Raw genomic sequence first — 26,122 nt, 5'->3', positions numbered from 1 at the left:
GCGGTGTGTGTAGTTGCTAAGGAATTGGCATCAAATCAAAAGAATCGTCGACGACGACGCACCTCACACGCGGCAACTCTCCATTGGTGGGCCCCGCGTGATCGTTATTTTTCCCACGCTTTTAATTTCTTTTTCCCGAAAGCCCAATGATATCTAAAATAACATTTTAGGGCCGTACTGATTTGTGGGCTTTAGGTAAAGGCCCAACTTTGGCTTCGTCGGCTTTTTGTCAGAAAATTGGGCTTCCCAATTACAGATTTACCGCACGCGGGAAAAGACGTCTGAGATTTTCACTTTATTTTTTACCGCAAGAGGCAGGGGTAGAGGCAGATAAATTGTGAAAGCTGACAGCAGCAGAGCACAGGAGCATGTGGGGAGCAATTGCTTTTTAAGAGCCCCGAAAGAGACAGACAGGCCCAGTGAGTCACGTGCGGGTTGGTCTCCCTCCATTCGCCGTACGTGAGAGCCCACTATTCTAAGCCCTCGTAGCACGTGCGGAACCCACAAGTCGCAGGCTTGCAGCAGTCCTTCCTTGGTTTCTAGGGTATCAATATCATCCCCATTTATATTTAATTTGTATGAATTTTAAATGTTCTTGAATTTTGAGTGTTCTTTAATATCAATATATATATAGCAATAGATGAAGAGCTAGTAATTAATATTTTTTATTTGAGGAATTTGTATATTGATATTGTAGTTTATGGCAAAATACACATCTAATAATTTTCCAACAATATAAACCTTAAGTTTTCAAGCTTAAACAATAGATGGTTGTCAACGGGTTTAATCAAGTGAAAAAGAGCTGAATGATTTCAGTCTCGGGTTTAAATTATCATAGCTCCTTGAAAGTGTTGGTAGTGTGTGTGAAAAATTTCCCTATTCCTTGTAATTCGGTATATGTAACCTTTTTTTAACCAATTCTCAACATAATTCCAAACAGTAGAACTAAATGGGAGGTTCCTATACAATAATACATAGATAATATTATTGTATAATGTTTTTTGGACTCACGTATATTATGGATGATGCAAAATAATGCACGCAATATATCTGGCAGTGGCAGTTTGCAGAGTACCAAACCAAATTGTAAGCATGCAGCAGCTGCAGTGAATCAAATTAAGATCCAGACGAATGTGGAGAGGATCCAACCCAGAGATAGCTGGTACGTGGTCCTATCCTAAGTACGTATTTCCTCCACATGCATTTGTTTAAATCCTCCTATTATTCATTAGTTTCCCGGGTATATTATGCATGGTTGTTGAGAAACATTACGTACCCATTAAGCCATTAACCCTAATTAAATACAACACATATACATATTGGATTTGGTTGGTCGCAGTTTTTCTAGTTTTTATAATTTACGACAGTTTATAGCCATTAACGTTCCAGAAATCCTCTTATACGGACGTCCAAATATCCGAATGTCTGGATAAGATAATAACCGATGAACTTTGTTGGTTAGTTGTTTTCCTTGTTTGGCTAAAAATCTTCCAGTTATTTCAATTTTGATTTTGTTACTTTTGAGAAAAGCAATTGAGAGGTGTTGTACTGAAAGTCAATGATAGGGGCCAATGGTGCCCCATACCATACCAAGAATATATAGCTTTGATCTGCAACTTTTTATTTTCTCCTATAGGGTGTAAAAGTTTGTTGGGATATATGCTATAATGTCTGATCCTGCAATGTATTGACTTCTTAGATTCCTTTTGAGTGGCCCCCTCCTTGTCTCCCAAGCCTCAATACCTGTTCAAAATTTTCAATCCTCTCATCTCATTTTTCTGCAACATTAAGATCATTCTTAAGATTTGGCCTTGTCTTCCTGTTCATGCATATGGCAATGAGTTCAATGACCAACTCAATAATGAGTTGGCTTTACAAAAAATAAATAAAAAATAAAAATAAAAAAGGAACCAGCAAAAGCTATGAATATTTCTTCTGTTGCAGACAATAATTAAATGGCCAAAAAGCTCTGAGTTCTTAATCATTTCTAACCCTTTGAGTTTAAAGCGGGTGTAATTTTACCTGTGGACACACACGCATAGGTTTGTTGAGGCCATGTGCCAACCCAGTGGAAAAGCACCAGCTTTCACTTTCTCTGTTCTCTAGCAGAGAAGATTATTGGTGTTTTACTTTTTTCACTCTCTCTTCTCTTTTTAATCTGCTTTTTTAGCAAGTACTTATAGTTTAAGCGTGTGAATGTGACAATTAACAGAGAAAAGTGCTCCCAAAGTCTTGCGCACAAGACAGTAGTTTGGTTACACATTTGGATTTGGATTTGGATATCATGTCATTTCTTGTCTAATAATTCTTCCATTGCTGTCAAACTAGTCTTTTCTTTACTTACAGATAAAAAACTAAAAAAAACACTTAACTTTAGAGATTAACAGATAACACAAACAATCACTTCTTGAAGACACTTTGCTCATAATTTTTTGTTGACTGATAAAAAAGAAAAAAATTAAGAAAATTACAAAATCAAGCCTTGGGCAATAGCTTGATTAGTTCTGAAATTAGTAGTTTCATACACTGGAAGTTCTTCCCTGTACCTTCCAATCCCAACTGGGTGATCAAGCTCAAAAAGATCAGAACTTGAATAGCTCTCAGCATCATGATCACTTTCTTCATCATCACCATCATCACAAAACCCTCTAGCAAAATTTTGACCTACTGTGGTCAAGTCTTCCTTCAACAAAGAAGCTCTTGCAAATTTTTGATACGAGGGTTTTGGCATTAAACTCGGGTCTTCTTCATAAACACATTTGTGGTGGCTTGAAGGTTGGGAATCCTCCTCACCAAGAATCACACTCACTGGGTAAAACCTCACAGACCTTTTGGTGCCATTGCTTAGTTTTTTGGCTCTTGAAGATGGCTTGCTCAAGCAAGACCTTGAGAAAGTGGAAGCAGAAGAAGAAGAGCAAGAAACAGACTTTGAAACATGTTCTGAGGTCGTCACATCCTCCACAGCTCCAACGTAACACATCTTGGCCTTCTTGACGTTCCCAGAATTGAAAATTGAGTTGATGAAGGTGGCAATTCGACCTCCTGGAGAAATGGGTTGCTTCACCTTCTTCAACTCGCCATAGATTTTCAAAGCCCTGAGCTTTGTCTTTGTAAACCCACCACCTCCACCATTCTCATGCTTTGGCTTCTCCTGAAATTGCATGTACTTCTCGGAGTGAGCAGAGGCCGCTACCGGCTTCGGCTTTGTTCTTGGCTTGTAGCTTGAATCTGTTTCAGAGGACGAAAATGCAGCTCCTGAGCTCGACTCTGAGGAGCTCGAAGCCGAAGTCGAGAGCATGGAGCTTTGAACAGTCTGCTTCTCAACCCAATTCTCAATCATGATAGCTCGGCGAAGATTGGTTCTGTCGCTGCCTCCCTTAGCAGAACTGCTCTGTTTCTTCATCACGGTTGATTCTCTGACATAACCCGGATCTCCATCTCCACCGTTCGATTCATCGATCGAGCGGTAAATGGAGTCGAGAAGAGAAGAAGAGAAAGATGGGTTTCTTCTTCTCCTTGGAAATGTGTCTTCCTTGAGCGACTTCTCCCTCATATACATCTTTCTTTTTTGGTTGCAGAAAACACAAAATCTACAGAGCAAAAACAGAGTATTTATAGGGAGAAAAACAGAGAGGGAACAGAGGACAGTGAGATATAGTTTAAGAGTGGGAAAGAGGGTGTGGAGCTGTAGTGTCTGCTTAGAGAATGTCAAAAGCTGCAAAGAGACATTAATAGAATGCAAGTAGATCATGTGAAAGAACAAACAAAGTGAAGAAGGAAAAAAAAAACAGGCAAAGATCACAAGTTTCCCTCTGTTCCTTCTTTTTTCTTTCTTTTTTTGGGTTTTGTTTTTCACATGGGTTTTGGTTTTGTAGTAAGATTTGTGTACAACAAAGAACAACAATGAGATTGGAAAGTGAGAGTGGGAAGAAGGATAGAGACACAGGGAAAGTGGAGGATTTGAGAATAATTTAAAACAAGGGCCGTGCGTGCGGGTGAATTATGGTTTTTGTAGGTCTTCCAGGTTGGCGTTTTTTTTTTCTTTCTGGTTTTACACGTTACTGTTAAATCTTTTTTTTTAGAAGAATTTTTGTGTGTTTGGTGGCAACTTGCGAGTGGTAACTTTATTGATTCTTTCTTTTGTATGGTAATGACCAATGAGTGGAACACTGGTTTTCCCTTTCTTGGCGGTCTGGAAGATTGGTCTCACGGCCCAATCTGAAATTACATTAATTATGGACAATTCTATTCAACTACACGTAAGTTTTTTTTTTTTTATCATAATAAAATTAACAAATATTGAGGGAATGACACTCTCTTTTATTTAGAGAAGTACGATAATTGTATTCATAAATCACGCACAAAGATCATTAGTCACTAAGGCCATAACAAATACATATATGACCCACACTGTTAATTCAAATAAAGAAGAAGACACCGGCAACAAGCGCACAAGGTGTATCTCCACTAATATCCACATAAGGCTAGATAAATTTCGACATAAAATCTAGTAGATTGAACAACTCAAGAAACTGAAAGTGAATAAAAGTCACTCAACCACCTAATTATCACTAAGACAAATAAGAGTATCGAAAGAGAGTAGATCCACGCAAAACATTGTTGTAGACATGCTACATGAACTCTGATCTTAAAAATATGCAACCAAAGCAAAATAGCAACCACCGAATGAAAGGGGAGGGGATATGGAAGTGGAAAGAGAGGGAGGAAGGATAGTGACCTTCCCTCCCCAAGGATGACATCGGTGGCTAGTGTCTTCTCTCTAACTTAGGAAATGACACTCTTAACAATATCCACTCTTACACACCTACGCCTCCATTCTTTCACCAATATTAACAATGATCACAAATTCGGCTTTTGATAAATGATCAACATAATACCAATAATGATTGTAAATTTTAAGTAAGCATAATGCCACATTAATAGATTAACACAAAAAGATTGTAAGTATTATTTTTCATTAATGAGAAACTAAAAGAGAAAAATCATATTAATTTATCTCTCTCTACAAAACACAAGATGTTCTCTCACTCTATAAAAAACACAAATAAATGTTGTGAGGAGATATTTTAGGGTGACCTCAGAAAAACACTTAACAATATAATAAGCAGAGTTTGTATAAATTAACACACTAATTTTAGATTTCCTAATTCAAGATTTTTGTTTTGATGTATTTGTTGTAGCTCCGATGCACAGCCAAGTTATTTTGAATGAAGGCATTACTTTTTCATCATTTCTAAACTCGATGAGCAGTTATTTCAGATAAAAAATTTATTTCAAAGCTATTTAGTTCTCGCCAATATCTCAAGATTATTTAGTTAGTAAACAATTTAAGAAGGAAGGTTCATTTTAGGAAAGATGGTAGTAGTGTGAAAAGCTTGCCAAATCATCTACCTTCTATATAAGCTACCTCCTCACATAGTTCACATGATATGTCACGTTGTTTGAGTGACACACACACACATATCCATAAGAATTTGGGGTATTCATTTACAGTTAGAAAATCGTGGTTAGAGTATTCATTTTTACTACCTTGTTGCATTAATACCATAAATTGCTTTTGATCTGCGTAATTATAGTGCTTTGTATGAGAAATTCAGATGCTTTAACCAGTTTCATTTAACTCCAGTCTTTTTACTATCGCAGGAAAAAAAAAAAAAAAAAAAGCTGGTTGGCGTTTTTATTATTATTATTTATGTTTCTTTTTTGGTTTTACAAGTTACTGTCTCTTTTAAATTATTTTTTCAGAAGAATTTTTGTGTGTTTGTTGCGTGATAAGTGGTAACTTTGTTGATTCTTTCTTCTGGATTGTAACGCACGACTAATAGGGTGGAATTTTGGTTTCTCTTTAAAATGTGATTTAAGTGTAATTAAAATATTTTAAAGTTATTTTTAATTTTTTTTAATGAAAACACAGATGATGAAGATGTGAATAAATCTTATTAGGCTTTAATAATACTTGATAATGTCATTAAAGTTCCTAATAACATAATAGAAATGTTACATTCTTAATATAACAAAAATGTCAGCTGATAATTGGAATATACTAATTTCATCATTGATTTCAACACTTTCTTTGTTTGGATGCAAGTTAGAAAATCTAGATACAAACAAACCATCTATTTTTTAAACTCAAAAGGAATAGCCTCATTAAAATTGGAAACCGAAAAACATACCTCCAGAATAACTGGCTCCAATATATGCATCAATATGGGCTCGTTAAATATAAACCAAGATTGAACAAAATAAAATGAAAAATGAAATCTCATTAGTGCCTTTTGAATTTATTTAGTTCTCACCAATATCTCAAAATCTCACACTCTTTCCCAAATATAATCTCACTAGTATTTAATAAGCCATTCAAGAAAGAAGTTACTTGCAGCAAACCTAAAAAATAATATGAGGATGAGCAAGGGGCTTGTAGCTTAAGTTATTAACAATATTTACCGTTTTATTTCAGGTTCTAGGTTCGATATCCTCTTCTCCCAATATCGCTTGTATAAAAATTTAGTATGAAAAATTGTCAACTAGTCTCCATTTTATATATGCTACATCCTCATATAATTAACATGATATGACACAGCTTCTTTGAGTGACACTAGACCCACAATGCCTATAACCGTATGAAATTTGCTTGTTCATTTTAGTATTAGAAATTTGGCACACTGCTGCTTTAACCAATTTACTTTGAACACCAACATTTTCACAGTACATAAGAAAAATGAACCGGGCAGAAAACGCTTTGCAAAATCCTTCCGGTTACAAAAAAACGCTTCATTTACTTGCAATGCTTTGCCTTTGGAGAGTGGCAGGCACAGCAAAGGATAGAAGAGAACATATCCTTCATCTGGTATTGACATACACATCTTTTAATTTCGATTTCGCATGAACTGAAATTCAGATACAACTGATGCTCTTCATCCACCAATAAACATAGTAAATAACAAAAATTAAGACTATAACCCCAACCCCCCAACCAATCCCATACGAATTCTTTTGGATCATGAACATTGGAAACTTTGTGCTCATTCATCCCTCTGAACATCACGAGGTGCCGGCAGTGGCACACCCATTCAGATATCTATAGACAAGGGCTTTACCAGTATGGAAAAACCAGAAAGGAAAACAATCCAAGAAAGCAACACCTCCAGACTCTGGAACGCAACAGTGGCCGCCCAATTTTTTTTTTCGATCACAAGTACTGTTCATGTATCCTGGCCCGATTCTCTTCCCACCACAATCTGGCATGCATCTCCCCAAATTTTTCCCGGCTGCACCAAATGCATTTGGAAATAAGCCAAGGTTCATGCCAAGTCGATATAATTGCAAATCATGACAATAAGCAAACGAGAGAGAAAATTTCATTTCCAGAGTCAAAAAGATTAGACATATACCACCAAACATCAAAAGAATTAGTGGAAGCAAAATAATTGCAGTAATATTGATGTCACAAAGTTGATTATATTACTGGCAGTTGGAAGTCATAATTTTCAACAAGTTGAACGAACCGCAAGTGTGCTATTATTCCATGTAGGACCCACTGCAACAGTCAGTCAACTTGACAAATGAAAATCAATCACTCATATGGCCTAGCGTTTTCATAAAGACTCCTGTTATGAAGAATTAGCATGAGGTCAACAATCAGCAGCAGGATGTTCACTTGATAGGCCACAATAATGGTACCCAAATTTTGAGAGGCCCAGTTCAAATCAAATAAACAATCCAATTTTGATGCAACTACAAGGATCCATTGGTCGGATTATGGTCATTATTGGGGTAAAAAAACCTGATCAAACAGTCCTATGGAAGTCACTGTTTAGACAAACAAAGTTGCTAGGCCCTCTCTAACCATTCTGACTCTTTTAGGTAGCTGCAATATAATCTAACAATAATACGACTCAATTTCTCACTCGTGAATGGTTAAAGCACATTCTCCAAGTTGTGAATTTAAGTAAGCCATGTGAGAGTAGATCTACTAAAATCATGTTTGTCTGAAAGATTAAAGAACCTTAGCCAAGCCAGGCCAAAAAATAAAAAGAACGGTAGCCACATATATGCAGCACTTCTCGTTAAGAACATTACCTGAATCTGACTCGTCTAAGCTCCCGTTTGCCCCCTGGTAGTGCTCTAATTGTGATGTAAACCCCCGGCTCATCCTGTTCAACCCATTCAGTCTCTAGATCACTAGCGTTGCTGATAGATAGCTCTCCTGAGCGATCTGCCTCCCTTGATGAACTACTTCTGATAGAAGCATCCATGGATGATGTCTCAGTCTTGGTCCCACTTATGCTGGAGAGTTTTGGCGTGGAATTGATACCACCTGAATCATAGTAATGGCGGGACTGCATTGGGTGATGATCAAGTGAATCTGAGGATGAGTAGCTCATAGCCATCCCCGTTGGACGGTACAGGTTGCGAGGTAGGCGTTCTCTAGTTAGTGGTGGAGTTACAGGGCTGGCTTCCGCAGATTCCATCTTTGAACTCTGTAACAGGAGAGGAAAATGACATCAATCACATCGAAGAATAAATGAAGAAAACAACACAACTTACATATTGTACTCGTTAGTCATAATACTCTATTAAGTATTAGGCCTCAAGATGGTGATTGCATTAAAGGTTTTTCTGAAATATCATTTACCAAAGCTGAATTCGAATTGGCATCACTACGATCAGTTACAGAAAAATTGAGATCAGCAACCTACATGAGTGTATTGCCATCAGATGCGAATAGAACAACGCAGAATCGCCAATGCAATTGAATTTCTATAAGCCAGCTTGGGGCTTACCTCATCTTCAGATCTTGGTGGGGTTGGAAGCGGGAAAGCTTGCCGGTTAAACCTTTGAACATTGTAAAGTTCCATGACCCTATCATAGTTCTCAGCCCACCACCTCTGAGCTTGCCATTTGTTAAAAATCTCTCGACTAGTCAAAGAAAATAAAAACATGAATTAAGAATCCCTGATGTCACCAAGTTACTGCATAAGGAATGAGAACAACAGGGCATGCAGCAAGCACACAGAACAGTTGTAGTAAACATTGTGTTTTGCAGAAATTGCAATGTGTCATGATTCATGGTTTAGGCAATAATTAACATTTTAGTATATTGTTAGATACGTTAGGCCACTTTGAATTGGGCGCGCAACACCTTTTGACAAAGTGGGATCCTTGTGCAAAAAGAAAGCAAAACTAGCATTCGGTGCAAGGAATAAATTAAAGTGGTCGTGAAAAAAAGGTGGCCTAACTGGCTTTATTAGCATTCAATCAGCAGTGCCTAACCCATCAAACCTAAGTGCCTTTTTTTTTTTAATCAGCCGATCAAAAGTAGGTGGTGGGTTCATAATAAGGAAATCAATTCATAGACCAACCAAAACATCAGTTTTTGGTTCAAATCAATCCATTTTGTTTTTTGTCTCGTAGAAAACAAGAAGGCTACTGTGAGTCACTGTATAAAAACCATATGTCCTTGTTCACATTTTGTCATGTACGTAGTTTTGGATTGACAGTATTTTCTGGCGCTACTAGAAGGTTTAGGGAGACAAAGAAATAGATTATAACAAGACAAAGCCACGGAGAATCAGGCAGGCGTGATAGAATTTTGAAAAAAGAAATACAAAGGCCTTCTCCGACACGACGACAACACTCAGTGAAAAAGCTTCCTAACACAATCAAACGTGGCCCACCACCACTTAAATTGTCACCATTTGCACCTTTGTTTGCTTGCTTTTCATCAGGAGGCGTGATTTTTACTGGGATTAGTAGGCCCCTTCCTGGCCCCACCTAAATTCTTCATATTGAAACCAAAGACAGGTATCTAAGGTCATGTTTGGATGCTACATTTATGATATTAATTAATTGCCAAAGGAAATTCTCAAAATAATACTCATCCCAGAAAATTTTAATTTTTTAATTTTTCAAAATGAAGGTTGTGTGCAAATTTCAACAATAAAAAGTATTTTTGGCCCAAAAAATAAACAACATTTTTAGTAAAAAGCCAATCATCCAAACATCACCTAACTTACCCAAACATAACAAATATTTTAATATCCCACTGGGACCGACAGCCATCGTTGGATCAAAATGCAAAGACTAAATCAGACCGTTGACTAACAAGGGAGCTTACCTGAACCGAATGCGCTTGAGATCGTTCCCGCCACGTGGCAGGGAGACGAACGTGATGAGAACTCCGGGCTCCACCTGGGCCACCCACTCCTTGGGCTCGCGCTCTTCGACGAACACGACCGGGTCGACTCGGCGACCGCTTGCCGAGTTGGGGGTGCCTTCGCCGCTGGAGATCCCTTTGAGCCTCGCCTCCATCTCCTTCCCCCAAGTCCTCGGCGTCGTGGAGCTTGAGCTGCCGGTACGCCGGTAAGACCACCTGAACCGGTCCGAGTCGGCGTCAGACTCGCCGGTCCCCTTGAGCCGACTCTGAGTCACCGGACCGGTGCAAGGGGCGCAGTGCCTGTAAGCTCCCGAGGCCTTCAATGCCATGTCCTTGAGCTGCAAAATTCAAATTCCCCCTTGAGGCTACGACAATTCATGAAAATATATATGTATAATATGTATGAATAGGTCAGGGCTTCTGGAGTTTTTGAGCTGAGACAGAACCTGGAAAGTGAGGGATTTAATGGCGGCTTGTTGCTTGTTGTTGGAGGAGGCGGGGGTGTTGGTGGAGTCGGAGACTTCGGGTTGACTCAGTGAGTCGTCGCCGAGTTTCTTAGGCCGAGCTATGCACGTCAACATTGTGCTCTCTTCTCTTGTTTAGCGAAATTCGGAGAAAGAGTTGAACGGAATGCGGATAGAGTGATGGCGAAACGATGTCGCTTCTGGTTCCGTACGGCTGGAATTCGGAGATTAGGGCCGGGATTGAGGAAGAGGAAGGGTGGAATGGAAGGATGCCTACAGAGCGGGGCGCGCGGTACGAGTTGCTGCAACTGTCGCTGCTCTGAGCTCTCTCAGACACGCACCTTAAATGCGACCTTAAATTACGCTACCAGAAAAGAGATTCTCTGATAAAATTAAAAAAGGAAAAAACTTCATGAATAATAATCATAAAATCCAAAAATTGTTTTATATAAAAAGAATGGAAATTAAATTAATGAAGAAATAGTTAGATTATAATATATATATATATAGATATATATTTAAAAGAGAAGTAACCAATACCAGAGACTCAGTATGATCGGAGTTAATGGCGAATTGGTGATGTCGTAATGACGAGTGAGTAGCGAGAGAGACAGAGAGAGACAGAAAGACAGAGAGTGAGTGTGTGTGTTTTTTGGCTCGCGGCTCGCTGATTGGCTATAACGGCAACGGGATATGCTTTGCTTCGTTTTTATGGGGTTACCGGGTACCGGGTGTTTACCGGGTTGCGTTTTCGGGTAAGGTTGATGGGTAGTCCGGGTCCACATAACGAGCGTTTCCAGGGTCTTGTCTTTTACCTTTGTGGGCCCCATTTTTCATGGTGTATGGACTTCTCGAAAGAAAAGGCCTGTTTATGATGTTGTGTAATAAGATGTCCATGACGACCCAAAAGGGTACGAATTTGAGAAAAGCCCGGGCTAAGAGCCTCAAAGCCTCAAATCAAAATTTTGTTTTCTGGGCTACTATTATTGTTGACGTTTGACTAAGCTAGCAAGTTGTGCTTCGGCTTTTGTGTGTGTGGTTGAAATCTGATGTCATTGAACAACCCAAACGGGAAGGAGCGAAACAGGGACAAAAGCAAAGGAACACAAACATAGTTGGATCAAGAAACAGCCAGGACTCAACGCAAGCCTAGAACACAGCTCCTAACCTATACAAAATTGAACTAATTAATAGGGGGGGGATGGGAGCCTATCAGTCTGTATCAGAGACGGAGGTGGTTGGTTGACCCAACTTCTCAAAAACCCACAAAGATTTTGTGGGTTCGGAGAGAGACATCTTGAGTATTTGAAATTTGCTTCGGCTTTAATTGGGAATTGCCATCGCCATAGCTTGGACAAGGACAAGGCTTTCATGTTTGATTGTTGAGTTTTGACCAAGATAAACAACCTAACAGTTTGAGTGGAATTGTTTAGGGCGTTACATCAGCGTAGTGGGCCATAACAGGATTCATCTTCATTTATCAATCTATGTATTATTACATGAGTTTCTATTCATCAGAGGAATATTAATAATTGAACTATTTCCCTTTATACTTGGGAGAGAATAGGTGCAAAAGACTCATTAGTGTAGTGATTTTGAGTACTTACTTTCTCTAGTAAGGTCCTAGATTCGAGTCCTAGATTCGTGTAGTGTGTGTGAGTTTAGTATATTATCGACCCTCTCAATAGGAAAGGTCCTAAAAAAAAAAAATTAGGGATAAATGGTGCAACATAACACCTAATTAAGTGACCTCTGTAACTATTTTTGGAGTTAAGTAACTAAAATGTAACTCCGAGTATAATTAAGGGACCATTGCTACCAAAAAAAAAAAAAACTTTACGAGAATTGGTAAAAATGAAACCCTATATTAACTTTTAGGATCACAAATGACATATAAATATTATAATTAAAATAAAATAAAATAAAAACGTAATTTGATGGTTTTGTTTGCGATAAAAAGCCTACATTTATTAACCTATCTTTTCACTTTCCCATATTAGAGGATTGAATCTCATGCAAATGTCACCTCATATGAAAGAGATGTGGAGTATTGGAACACATGACAATTTTCCTTGATAAAACAACATAACAAGAAAGATGCTACAAAGGTCAATTCTTTCTTAATCTCTCAATCTGTTCCACATGCTCGAGTCTTGCACAAACCATAAGATATTAGGGGTTCAAAGCCTTTTGAAAAAATGCTTGGAGTCCAAAGGCTGCACAGAATCTCACCCTCTGCAACATTGTTTGTGACAGGAAAAATTCCCCTGTGCTCTTTAAACACCAAATTAAACCAAATTAATATGAAATTAATGCATATGATATAATATTTAAAGCATTGTGTCGGTCCATGCAGCCGGGAAATATATAGACCCTCCATATTTTTATATGGAATTTTCCATGGTGGTCCCGAAATCTAAGAGAGCATCGAACAACCTAAATATTACTAAAATAAGAAACCAATTATATATTATCTATATATAGAGCAAAATACAGAAAATTGTAAAACATTCAAAATATCAGAAAATGCCATTGATTAATGCAAATATTAAGAATCGAAATTATTAATTAAATAAATATAATATAATAAATTCACACATTTTATATTTAAAAAAATTAAAATTAAAAAAAAATCAAATAATAAATCCTATTTTTATAGAACATAACTACTCATTATCTTTTTAATTCTAAAATAAATTTAAATTTTTTTAAAAAAGCCTCCCACAGACACAGAAGCACATGTGAAGAGGCTGTATAATTATAATGGAGACTCGAAAAGCTTGGTCTTGATGTTTTTTGCTTTCCCCGAATAAAAAAATTAATTTTTTGCTGAACAGGTCAAACTTTTTAATAATTTTATTTTCCTTTTCATGCAACTCGGACACAAACGTGATCCCAACTACACCGCCGTTTATCACATTCATCAGCTCTCACGGCCTTTCGCCACGTGTCGTACTGATCAACCGTCGGACCAACACCGGTTCTGGAACTACCCAGCTCCCTCCAGTTTTCTAAACGCGACCAAAACTTGTACACAACCAGGTTGAGCAGTCGATCAGAAGCCTCCACCTCCCACTTGCCGGCAACAGCCTCTTCCGCCGGTGGCTTTGTATTAATTAATAGCCGTGTTTCTAGGAGCTTCGGGTTTCGATCAGCTGCTTCGCTGAGCACCGAGACCAGTAACTCAGAGGAAAGCATTTAAATTAAAGACTTCCACTTTTTTCTCTAGTTCTCTCTCTCCGACCATCTCTTTTTTTATTATTGGAACGATGTCGTTTCTCAGACGCAGAAAGGGAAAAGCTTCGGACTCAGAGCCGGCTCCGATTGAAGACGAGAGTGAAAAAGAACAGGAAAACCAGAAGCACAAGCAAAAGCAAAAGCTTCCCAGTAAAGATGGAGGGAAGCCACAAAAGTGGTCCTGCGTCGATAGCTGTTGTTGGTTCATTGGGTTCATATGCTCGATCTGGTGGTTCTTGCTCTTCTTGTACAACGCAATGCCCGCTTCTTTTCCTCAGTTCGTGACCGAAGCGATAACGGGTCCCTTGTCTGACCCGCCTGGCGTGAAATTGAGGAAGGAGGGGCTCATGGCAAAGCACCCTGTGGTCTTTGTGCCTGGGATTGTGACCGGCGGGCTTGAATTGTGGGAAGGGCATCAGTGTGCTGATGGGTTGTTTAGGAAGAGGCTATGGGGTGGCACATTTGGTGAATTGTACAAAAGGTAAGTGCTTCATGTCCTTTTCCTTATAAAGCAGTATTCATTTTGGATTAATTTGATGTGGGTTTTGCCCTGCTTGTTTGATTGTTTAGTTACTTTGGTGTTTTGGGTTTTGTGGATTATGGAGTAGTTTAGAAAGAAGTGTGTTTTATACTTGAAAAGGGTGATTTTGCCTTAAACCAATGCTGCTTTTGTTACGTGTTTCCTGCGCTGAGGTTGCTTAAACCGGTAAAGTGTCAAGCAGTTTAACAAGTGAACCCATGAGTTGATTATTTGGGTGTTGTCTTGAACATATAGTGCTAGCCAGTTCAACTGTATGCCATGTGTAAATGTACACCGAGAAACCTTTTGAATTGTAAATGTGAAGAAAATCTTATTAGGGTGCTTGTTAGAATGTGGAAATCTCATTCATTTTGCCTTTCTATTATCAGAAAAAAATGTGGGTGGTTATGCGAAAGTTCCTGACCTTGGTTACATATGTTAGTTTGACTAGTTATTTGATGCTCTAACTATTAATCATTGGGGTGTTTTGATTTTCCAAATTTCCTCCATCTCTTAATCTTCCTCAAAGTAAACATCCCGTGTGTTTTAATCTTCTGTGGTGTTAACCATGTTTCCTTTCATTTTTCACAGACCGTTATGCTGGGTTGAGCACATGTCTCTGGATAATGAAACGGGACTAGACCCTTCGGGTATAAGGGTCAGGCCTGTATCTGGCCTTGTGGCAGCTGATTATTTTGCACCAGGTTATTTTGTCTGGGCAGTTTTAATTGCTAATTTGGCTCGCATTGGATATGAAGAGAAAACCATGTATATGGCTTCGTATGATTGGAGATTATCGTTTCAAAATACCGAGGTGTTGTTATCTGACCAATTAATCTTCCTCTGATGGAAATTCATATGGTTTCTTTGTTAGTTCATAGTAGCATGATATATTTAAGAATGAGAAGTGACTTTTATTGTATTTTATCTCCTTGATTGCCTTTGTCAGGTTAGGGACCAAACGTTAAGTAGGATAAAGAGTAATATAGAGCTTATGGTAGCTACAAATGGTGGTAACAAGGTGGTGGTTATTCCACACTCAATGGGTGTTCTGTACTTTCTGCATTTTATGAAGTGGGTTGAGGCACCAGCACCAATGGGTGGTGGTGGTGGGTCAGATTGGTGTGCTAAGCATATTAAAGCTGTACTGAACATCGGTGGACCCTTTCTAGGGGTTCCAAAAGCCGTTGCGGGACTTTTCTCTGTTGAAGCCAGAGATATTGCTGTTGCCAGGTTTTTTATCATTTACTTACACATCAGATTAGTTCGCTAGAAACATTTATGCATTTTTGTTCCCTGCTTTGGGCTGCTGATGAAATTCTAATCCTCATTACAGGGCTTTCGCACCAGGAGTTTTGGATAAGGACGTTTTTGGGCTCCAAACATTACAACATATGATGCGAATGACCCGTACGTGGGATTCAACTATGTCAATGATACCGAAAGGCGGGGACACTATATGGGGTGGCCTTGATTGGTCCCCTGAAGGATACTGCAATTGTAGTGCAAAGAAGGTGAAGAATAATGATACCAATACTGCAGCTGAAAACAGAGTAAATTATGGGAGGATTATATCATTTGGGAAAGATGTAGCGGAGACACATTCCTCCAAGATTGAGATGATTGATTTTAGGGTAATTTTCTGTGTTTCAAATATGATCACTATTATATAAAGTAACTCTATTTCCATTATAATTATATAGATTCTCTCTCTCTCTCTCTCTCTCTCTCTGAAATACAATCTACAGATGGAATTGCACATACTTTCAATCTCGTACTGTATCATGCACTGTTCAGTAGTTTACCTAGCATCTCAACTTAATTATTTGATTTTCAAGATGGTATTATTCATAAAAAGGTGAAGGGTGGGCTTGCAATTGTGGCTTATGTTGATTCCAATTACAAAACATTTGTGTGTAAAATGATATGTTAGGTCATATTTCCTTACATTTATGTGGAGACTAATGACTTTACATGTTTTATGTATATTGCTAAAATGCTCATTTTCCATGTGAGAGTGACTGCTATTTAAACCATTACTTCAAATTTCTTTGATTAGAGCCAAGCCTGAGGTTTTTATCATGCCTCAAAGACACTGAAATGATCACAATATGAAGTTTGCGTGATTTGTCTTTGTCTCCAAGATGTGTACTGTCTTTTCTTTTGTCAGAATCCCAATATGCATACTATCATGAGATATTTTGTACAGACGCTATAAATTCTTAACTGCTTAACTTGTATCACTTTGACTTGTACTTGATTGGCAGGACGCTGTAAAGGGTAATAACCTTGCGAACGCTACCCATTGTGATGTATGGACAGAGTACCATGAAATGGGTGTTGGGGGTGTCAAAGCTGTTGCAGATTACAAAGTGTACACAACTGAATCAGTTTTGGATCTGTTTCGTTTTGTTGCCCCCAAGTTGATGACACGTGGGGATGCTCATTTTTCATATGGGATTGCTGACAATTTGGATGACCCGGAATATGAACACTACAAGTATTGGTCGAACCCCCTAGAAACAAAGTGAGTTTTCAACTTGTTCTGTTGTTCTAAGCTTTCCCACCGAGTGAATCATGAATTGAACTTAATCTGGTTTTTTTCCCTCTTTTGGTGATCCTTAATTGAGTGTAACAAGTATTAATGCTTTTAATTGTTTCAGCATGCATATTCTCCAATGCCTGTATATGTACATGCTCAGAAATAAAATCATTAAGTAGGAAATTCCCCACTGTGCCTAGGTAGTAAAGATATTCATTGAGGTGGTTTCTACCATTTAACTGCCTGGCCAATGCTTACCCAAAGCATGAAAAGTCGTAATCCAAACATGTCCTGTGTGTGTTGATCCAGTTTTCCATTGTGGGTCCGAAAAGTTTATACATTTGTTGATTATGTTAATGATTTGGTTCTTCCCTTTTGGTTCAGCTCTTATTATTGTACAAATAAATGCTCGTTTGTCCTTGTATTGTTTATTTAAGTTTTCTTTTGGAGCTTGCGTTCATTGTTTAAGCAAATGTTCTATTAGGAATGCTTGCTTGAACTTCTGACCTGTTTGTGCAGATTACCAAATGCTCCAGATATGGAGATCTATTCTTTGTATGGTGTTGGAATCCCGACTGAAAGAGCATATGTATACAAGTTAACTCCGACTGCTGAATGCTACATTCCCTTTCAGATAGATGCCTCAGCAGAAGGTGGAAGTGAGAACCCTTGTTTAAAAGGTGGAGTTTTCTCCTCTGATGGGGATGAAACTGTTCCAGTTTTAAGTGCAGGCTTCATGTGTGCTAAAGGTTGGAGGGGTAAGACCCGATTCAATCCTTCAGGCATCCCTACTTATATAAGGGAGTACGACCATGCCCCTCCAGCTAATCTTCTAGAGGGTCGGGGCACCCAGAGTGGTGCTCATGTTGACATAATGGGGAACTTTGCATTAATTGAGGATGTTTTAAGAGTGGCAGCAGGTGCCAAGGGAGAGGATTTGGGTGGAGATAAAGTGCACTCTGATATTTTCAAATGGTCTGAAAACATCGACTTAGATCTCTGATTTATATGGTAAGCTGAAAACATCAACTCTCTCTCTCTGTCTCTCTCACACACACACACACACGCACAAACAACAGGAATACAGCTACATGCACCACAACACGGTGCTATAGTTTCGTTTACTTTCTGAAGCTGGAATACTATTCTTGTGTTTTAACTTGCTTCTTCCAACCTCTGGTTCAGGTAATCCGGTGCTTGACGATACACCCGATGAATTATCAATTGCCTTGGTGGTTGCGAATTGTGATTATGGCGAAGTTCTTGTATTTGATTTGAAACCTAAGAAATGAATAGCAGATTGCTGAAACAAACCCTTCCGGGTTTATGTTGTCATCTATATGTACTCTGCAGTCTCGATTTATCTGAGGAGCCCCTAAACAGCTTCAAGAATGGGATCCCACGTCGTGCCGGGCTCCTACCAATTTAGGTGTAGCTAGCTTTTACAGTTCATATATAGCTCCCTGGGATTTTGGATATTCAATTAATTTATTGGATATTGTCAATAAATTATTTAATATATCAGTGTAATGGTTCTTCTATCCGTAATTATTTGTGGAAGACCGTTGCTGCTCCACCTTTTCTATTGCTGCTGTAATGGCTTCATCACCAAGTCTTCCTTCCTATATGGTTTGTTCTGAGATTCTAATCCGAAGAAACTATAGTGCGGGGAAGACTTGTCTCGGAGGAGTGGAAACAAACACACCACCCATGATTCAAATTTCTTGAAATTGCTCTGTGACAGAACCAGCACCACCAAGACGTGACTTTTTCATCCAAACCGAAATAAAAAAAGCAATATGCTTTTTCATTCAAACCCAGGTCAACAAGTACTTATCCACTTTTGCACCCTTTGACAATATTATTTAACAACAATAATAATGCCAAACAAATTTCACTTTCTCACCTTTCCCATTCAAGATTGAAGCTGCTCATAGATACTTGTTTGTGCGGCCTAAAACATGTATTATTCTTAGGCGTGCCTTGTTTGCAAGCCTGTGACTGAACAATGGGCAGAGATACCAAACTCACATAAGTTAATTTCTTAAAAAGTGTCTTTTTATTTATTTATTTATTTAATACAATTGATCGTATAAACTATATGGAGGATGAGAGCTTTTCTCACTCACCTAATGTATCATGAGGATTAGAATATGAGATCACTGGTCTGCAAGTTAAGATATTTTTTTACTATATTTGACGGATCCTAAGTCTCTGTATTTAGTATCGATGCACTTACATGCGTTTATAAAAATATAAACCATTAAATGTGGATTTTAATAAGTCCACCTCATCAAAGTTGTATCAAACTAAAAATTAATTATTTGCACCTTATTATGTCCCCAGCAAACCACATCCACACCTAACCTACCCTACTACACTGCCAGTCCTGGTTGCCACCCCCGCCTCTCTCTCTCTCTCCCCCTCTCCTTCCTTCAATTTGGGATGAATGGCTCTCAATGAGGCCTAGGTGCTGATATTATCAAATTCTAATCTTTAATACTATATCGTTTCAACAGCAAAAATAAACCTGAAAAAATCATAAATAAAAAAATCTGCAAAATAAAGGGAAGGAATTCTGATGTACATTGTATTGTCTTATTCAGAAGACAAAGTGACGAAAGGGATATGCAATTCAAGAAGCAACATTGTCTATAATTTACAAAATTAATACATTAAAAGAGAATTGGATATCAGTTTTTTAATCAAATTCAAGGTTTTGATAATTATGGAAATGATTTAATTGTGGGAGAGAAGAGGGAAAGTCCTTGGGGAGAGGAAGAGATCGGTGAGTGATATGGTTCAAAAGGAGGAGTTCTAATCTAATACCATTATGATAAGGTGGAATAATTAAATTCCATTGGATCAGTTAAATGCTTAAGGTTTTTTTTTTAAATGCATGTAAATGCATCAATACTAAATGTAGAGGCTCAGAATCCATATTAGACCATGTTAGCAAAAACTTTAGTGTCTTTCGTATTACTCTCTAATGAAATAACGGTAACCATTTTTATACATGCATCGACCAAAAATGTAGTCTTATTAGAGCACTTCCACCCCTATAGGAAAGAATAGGCTAAAAAAAATTGTGTTTCAATGGCAAGGCTTGCCATGGCAAATACTATTCATTCACAACTTTGTTTACTTAAACAATTAATTTGATAATATTTTCGGATAAGATTTTGCAGTATTGGTTGGTATTTATAGAAAAAATTCAGTAGATTTTTTCATTACAAAAATTACCTATGGGCAAGGATAAGGCCAATTACTATTTACTTTAATTTATTTTTTATTTTTTATACTTAAACTTAAAAAATTAATTTTATTATTTAAACTTTTTTGTTATTTTTTCAATTTTTATTATGTAAAAAATTGCAATTGTTGGATTGCAGTGGAAAATTTGATCGGACGTCCCTGGTGATGCCACGTGTCTTGTAGCAGTGAAAAACAAATTTGAAAAGCGTGTTGACGCCAACGTGGAGTCAGCAAACCCGGGCAACAATACGGGCTGGATCTGCCTTTGGACTTGCCCGAATTGATGGCCCCCACGTTTTGCCCTAGCTGCTTTGTGGACGTTGGAGTCGTATCGAGGGCCCCCCCGCCCAGGCCAAGCTGCTGCGGTGGACATGCTCTTACTAGCAATTGGGCATGGTTGTTATCTTATAAGAATAGTAATAGCGCAACTAGAATAGATATAAGCTAAAGTACAAACGTAATTTATCTTTCATTTTAAGAAAAAGCTAATGCTTATGCTTTCCTCTTCGTTAAAATAAGAAAAAGATTGATGCTTATCCCTTTCAGGTCAAGTAAAGCTGATTCTTTCATTGTTGTTACATTAAATCATAGGATGATGTGTCTTAGGTTGAAATAAAGAATGAAAATTAAACCAAAGTAGTCATCTTTAATCTGTCATTAGTGATGATTTATATATAAATATTTTCAATTTTCAAGTTTGAAAAAAAAACAAACGACGATAAACACCTTCCCAGTCTACTAGAATGTTCAACGCAGAAACTCACTCGCCATGGCGGTGCATGGGAAACACTTTCTAGTCAAAGGCGAGAGTAAACGTAAGCGTTGATGGAAGCAAATGGGCACAGTGGGGGTTGGAGCGTGGGATGTTTGAGCGTGGGGAACAAGTGATGAAAACAGTGAACGGCGGCTGAGATAGAGAAAAGTGAATGCAGCCAAGCGTTAAGGGTGTGTTTGGGGGCGTGCATGCGGGCCACCACCATGGAAGAAAAAGACGACAGCTGGAAAAAATCCAAGAAAAATAGAGAGAGAGAGAGAGAGAGAGAGAGAGAGAGAGAGAGTCAAGTCAGAGAGATGGGGTGGGTGGCAAGTGCTTTTATTAAGGAATTTATGATATTTTTTAATTTTTAATCTTTTGTGTGTGTCGAGGTTTGTGTATTCTGTGTGTTGTGTTGTCACAGCAGCAAAGCCCAAGAAGAAGGCAAAAATATGGAGTGTGAGTATTTTTGAGAGTGTTTTTATTTACAGAGTCTGAAGAGAGGGGACATGTCCAAGTTCTTCCCAACAGCTATATTCTTTGCTTATTCACGCCTTACCAGATCCCAAAGGTTTCTCTTTCTCTCTCCTTCTCTTGATTATTTCTTACTTTTCTTCTTTGTCTCCTCCACTCCTCAACTTCCCTATTGCTTCATTTGCTCTTTTCCTTTTTTACTTTTATGTCTTTTTTTTTTTTTTTTAATAAATCAACTTTTTATTTTTATAATTTTTTTTTCTGCTCTTTTTGTGGATGGTTCATTTCTAGAATTCAAGTGGGTTGCTTTCTATTTGCTATTTACTGACTGCATGTGGAGTTTGGGATCATTTTGATTTCGCTTTAGTTGTTGCTGAAGATGGGAAAGTAGTAAAGTTGTCTCTTTTATTGGTTTCTGGTTCTATTGCTCCTTTGGGCACTTCGCTTTCTTGTGTTTTTGACACTTATTTTTTTTATTTGTTATATTTTACATTTTTGCTCCACTTTTATTATTGGATATGGTGGATAATGCCTTGTTGTGTTGGGCTTGAGTGAGTAAATGGGCAGACAGAGCAACTGATATGCTATATCTGGAAATATTTTTCTTTTTTCTTTTCATTTTTTGGTATGCTTGGAGTTGGTCTCGAAATTTCAAGTCTTTTACTGACTGATTGATTTGCCCGATTAATCTCTCGTTGATCTGCTTCTGTTGCCATAAAAGGCTGTGATTTGATTTATTGCATACTGACGCTGCATGTAACTGGAAAGCTTTCTTCTCTGTAATATTTACTGAGCTGAATAATCCCCCATACTTTTCATCTGGTTTTCTAAACCTAGTTTTTCCCTCACATAGTAAATGAGATATTAAATGCAGTCTGTTGAAACTGGGAAGAACCTCTTCTTGGTGTTCTCAGCATGTGGAGTCTGATTTTTCATTTAAGAAGTAGAAACAGTACCACCAAGTTGTTTGAGATTTGTTGAATGAGTGGTTAGAAGGCAATAATCTGTTGTGTATTTCAATTCATTTGTGAGTTTTTTTCTTTCTTTATTGTGTTGTTTGGGATATTCATTCATGGTAATTGTATTAGAAGAGAATTTATTGTTGAATAATCTTATTTTTGTGCTTTAATGCAGAATGTGATTGAATGGTTGCATACTCTCCCATTTCATGTAAATTTTTATGTGTAATTAGATAATCTGTCAGTATGCTTAATATAAGGTAGCCCGTAAGTCCTTAATTAAGGATCTTATTATGGATTTTGCATAAAAATTCAGGATTCATTGATAGAATTATCTATGCCAACTCAAAACTTGGACAAGAAATTTTTCAGTCAAAGTTCTGTCCAGTCAATGCCTCTGTATACTACTAATTGCATGTCGTGGAATCCAATTGAACGAGAAATTCAACAATCTTCGTCCAAGGATGCAAGCTTTAAAGTGGAATTTACGCCACAAGTTCATCATGACGCAAAGCATTTAGGACTTCAACTGCTACCAGACCAGGGATCATCATCCACAACACAAACAATCAGCCAATCTCAAGATCGATGCAATTCATCAGAATCTGGTATATATACTCCTGGTATTATGATCTTAGTCTAATACCCCGGTACACATTTTTTCAGGTTATCAGACTTTTGGTACATACGATACATGCTTTGTAGTCATATGCTTACCATTATAGCAATCTCTGTTCCCCTAGTTTTCTTTTACTTAGTGCTCTTGTGCTTCTTGCCCTTGAACCCAGGTGAAGATGAAATATGTGGCAAGGGTGTTGAAGGGCAAATGAAGCCAGTTTATTTGCTGAATAATCTAGACCTCATGTCAAATCCTTCTCAAGTTGGTTACGGAAATTTAATGGTAGGTGGAGCTGTTATACTCAGGGATTAACTTGTTAGATGGTTGTTAATTATGCTTCTCCCTCCTTTCAGGGTCGTGTACCATATCCTTATGCCGATCCTTACTTCAGTGGGTTCTTGGCTGCATATGGACCACAGACTATGGTATGTTTTGTTGACTACATTGTTTTTCTTTGCTATAGATCTGTAGTTACAATTCTGCCCCTACTCAGTTATATTATATCTAGAAGTAAATGCATAAAAGTTGACATCTCTAATTTGCAAAAAGGTGTTGGGGTATATTCTTTGACAGTATTGTGTCAAAGAGAATGTGGCCAATTATTTATTTTTAACTTTGTCCGGATTGTACCAGATTGTACTTATTAATCTTTTTCTTCTTCTTCTTTTTGTGGTTGTTGATTGAAAATTAACTGAATTCAGCCCCAGATGATCGCGCCTATGCGAGTTCCATTGCCTCTTGATTTGGCAGAAGATGGACCCATCTATGTCAATGCGAAACAGTACCATGGCATCCTCAGAAGGAGACAGTCTCGTGCAAAACTAGAGGCTCAAAACAAACTTCTCAAAGCTCGAAAGGTATGTTAAGTCATCATCCATTTCAACTCTTTTCCTGCATTGGGTAATATGTGGAGAAATTTTTTCTTAGTTTTGGATGCATTGCAAGTATATTCCATCATGTCAAAGAAAGAGATTGCGTAATGAAATGATACTTCATCCATCAAAACCAGAGCTTTCCCTTTCTAAATTTATTATCCTTTAGAATGAATAGAGCCTTAACCCACGTTTGTTGTGGCTTTTAAATGAATGCAGCCGTACCTCCATGAGTCTCGCCATCTTCATGCCCTGAACAGGATAAGGGGCTCTGGTGGACGTTTTCTCAGCACAAAGAGGCTCCAACAATCTGATCAGAACCCCTCCAGTAGCACCCATGATGTTCCGGACTCCGTCAACTTACATCAGAAAGATACACAGGACACAGAAAGTCATCACTTGGGAAGCAGTGAATTCGTCACTGCCGTTGCAACCCACTCAGACATAGCAAGTGTTTCCCATACCAATGATATCTTTCGGCAGCAGGATCACAGGTTCTCAGGCATCCCTTCCCACATGGGTGGAGCCATGCAATTCCGCGGGGGGCTTATGCGTGCTGGAACCCAGCATTGTGCTTCAGTTGTCCGGTGAGAGGGGAGCACGAACAAGACTGTCTCACCGGTTTGGCAAATCATCCTTGGCTTTACCACTCTAGAGTCTAGACTTTACCTTTTATGCATCTAATGGAAATGGCATTCGAAGACACATTACAGCCGTAAGGTCTATAGTATGTATTAAATATTATCTTAATCCTTTACTGTTAACATTGATGAACGGGATTGTGTTTCGGTGATACCCTTCTTATTACGAAAAGTTTGGTTATTATTAGATTCCAATATTCTCATTCTTACGAGCAGTCCTTTGCATTCTTGTGGGTAATTACTTGCATAAGATTGGATCATGAAACAGAAGGAAATTTGGGCCGTAATATCTATACATATGCTTGCAGCTAGTCTGATCAGAAGTTTATGCTTGCAGTTTGTCTGATCAGAAGTTTATGCTTGTTTGAATGACAATGTTTTCAGGGTTCAATGTTGAAACTGAGGTTTAAGGCCATGGATGTGGACTTGCGCCACTTCCAATGAAGCCTTCTTATGATCCCGTCATCTTTTCACTTCAAAAGAGAGTATAATTTTTCCCAAGTTGGAATTCTCCTTCCTATTCATAAACATTTAAAAAAAAGTCATAAATAGTTATATTACCACGGATGTATGGGATATGAATTTGGAAAGGGTGTTTTCGTATTCACTTGATGAGTAATACAATGAGCAGTACAAACATGGTTCATGATGCTAACTAGAGTAAGTAGATGTGTGATTGAATACAAAACCAATTAGAGTTAATACAAAGTCAACATTAAAATAAATTAGGAAGGGAAGCTTTGATTATAAATTAGGAAGGGAAGCTTTGATTGATTCTGAGGAGTTGACGATGGAGTTGTTGGAAGAGCCTTATTTGCATTGACGATGGAGTTGTTGGAAGAGCCTTATTTGCATTGACTGGTGGTTCCCTTATATGGGATGGGACAAGAACTTTGTTACTAGTTATTATAAATTTCCAAGGAAAAGTAACCATCAAATACATGGAAGCCTAGGTCTACATCATAGTGTAAATTCCATTATTTTCTTTTGATTTCTGGGAGGTGGTGGATGCGAGAATAATTACTCTACCTCTAAACTTATACATCTCCACATATACCTTATGAAGAGTAATGCTATGCATGTTCGCATTTTAAGAGTAGCAATTAGGATATTATTTTCATGATATGATTTCAATTAGGAATATTTTAGGAAACTTTTGTTTTTTTAATTTTATTTTCTAACGAGAGGCTTTAAAAAAAAAAAGAATTAAAAAAGATAATGAGTAGTTGTGTTCCATAAAAATAGGATTTATTATCTTATTTTTATTTTTTTAATATGAAAAAGTGTGAATTTACCATATTATCTTCATTTAATTAATAATTTCAATTCTTAATGTTTGCATTAAACAAAGGATATTTTCTAGTATTTTGAATGTTTCATAATTCTCTATCTTTTGCTTTATATATATAGATTAGCTTTTCTAATTTCTTCAAGTGTAGAGTTTCTCTTGTATAAAAGGCATGCATTGGAGTATCTTGAAACAATTATCTTATTTTTAATAAAATATCATTGAGGTTTTACAATTTCTGACCAGTTGGTTAGTGGATTATAGTGTGTTATTTGTAGGATTATCGTTCGATTTTTGTATTCTCTTATATCTCGACCCGT

At 37.8% G+C, this 26,122-nt stretch overlaps 4 protein-coding genes across 12 annotated transcripts; 2 read left to right on the top strand and 2 right to left on the bottom strand.

Moving 5' to 3' along the window:
• Window positions 1-2,404: 2,404 nt before the first annotated feature.
• Window positions 2,405-3,934, bottom strand: LOC103340643 (uncharacterized). Its single transcript, XM_008244083.2, has one exon. The coding sequence runs from the start codon at window positions 3,749-3,751 to the stop codon at window positions 2,468-2,470; it is 1,284 nt and encodes a 427-aa protein (XP_008242305.3). The 5' UTR covers window positions 3,752-3,934; the 3' UTR covers window positions 2,405-2,467.
• Window positions 3,935-6,773: 2,839 nt separating this feature from the next.
• On the bottom strand, window positions 6,774-11,320 carry BRXL4 (BREVIS RADIX-like 4). Of its 2 annotated transcripts, XM_008243977.2 has the most exons (7): window positions 11,182-11,320; window positions 10,624-11,024; window positions 10,139-10,515; window positions 8,805-8,940; window positions 8,657-8,716; window positions 8,101-8,501; window positions 6,774-7,289 (listed from the first exon to the last, which is right to left on the bottom strand). In XM_008243977.2, exons 2-7 carry the CDS (start codon window positions 10,756-10,758, stop codon window positions 7,211-7,213), a joined length of 1,188 nt encoding a protein of 395 aa, XP_008242199.1. In that variant the 5' UTR covers window positions 10,759-11,024; window positions 11,182-11,320; the 3' UTR covers window positions 6,774-7,210. The 2 variants fall into 2 exon arrangements, with proteins under 2 accessions (XP_008242199.1, XP_016651625.1); XM_016796139.2 differs by lacking the exon at window positions 8,657-8,716.
• A 2,218-nt stretch (window positions 11,321-13,538) lies between these two features.
• On the top strand, window positions 13,539-18,488 carry PDAT (phospholipid:diacylglycerol acyltransferase). Its single transcript, XM_008243976.2, has 7 exons — window positions 13,539-14,359; window positions 14,990-15,212; window positions 15,348-15,631; window positions 15,735-16,032; window positions 16,666-16,925; window positions 17,460-17,951; window positions 18,126-18,488. Exons 1-6 carry the CDS (start codon window positions 13,911-13,913, stop codon window positions 17,941-17,943), a joined length of 1,998 nt encoding a protein of 665 aa, XP_008242198.1. The 5' UTR covers window positions 13,539-13,910; the 3' UTR covers window positions 17,944-17,951; window positions 18,126-18,488.
• Window positions 18,489-21,320: 2,832 nt separating this feature from the next.
• LOC103340551 (nuclear transcription factor Y subunit A-3-like) lies at window positions 21,321-24,701 on the top strand. 8 transcript variants are annotated; one of them, XM_089043502.1, is made up of 6 exons: window positions 21,321-21,520; window positions 22,755-23,005; window positions 23,171-23,283; window positions 23,355-23,426; window positions 23,709-23,858; window positions 24,093-24,701. In XM_089043502.1, exons 1-6 carry the CDS (start codon window positions 21,459-21,461, stop codon window positions 24,462-24,464), a joined length of 1,020 nt encoding a protein of 339 aa, XP_088899628.1. In that variant the 5' UTR covers window positions 21,321-21,458; the 3' UTR covers window positions 24,465-24,701. The 8 variants fall into 8 exon arrangements, with proteins under 8 accessions (XP_088899628.1, XP_088899627.1, XP_088899626.1 ...); XM_089043501.1 differs by having other exon boundaries at window positions 21,323-21,520; window positions 23,177-23,283; window positions 23,703-23,858; XM_089043500.1 differs by having other exon boundaries at window positions 21,323-21,520; window positions 23,703-23,858.
• Window positions 24,702-26,122: the final 1,421 nt, after the last annotated feature.

The sequence above is a fragment of the Prunus mume genome, linkage group LG8 (genome assembly GCF_029339155.1).
Source record: "Prunus mume cultivar Tortuosa linkage group LG8, ASM2933915v1, whole genome shotgun sequence".
Classification (NCBI taxonomy): domain Eukaryota; kingdom Viridiplantae; phylum Streptophyta; class Magnoliopsida; order Rosales; family Rosaceae; genus Prunus; species Prunus mume.
The sequence above is the reverse complement of the archived record's forward strand: the minus strand, read 5'-3'. Positions and strand labels throughout refer to the sequence as shown.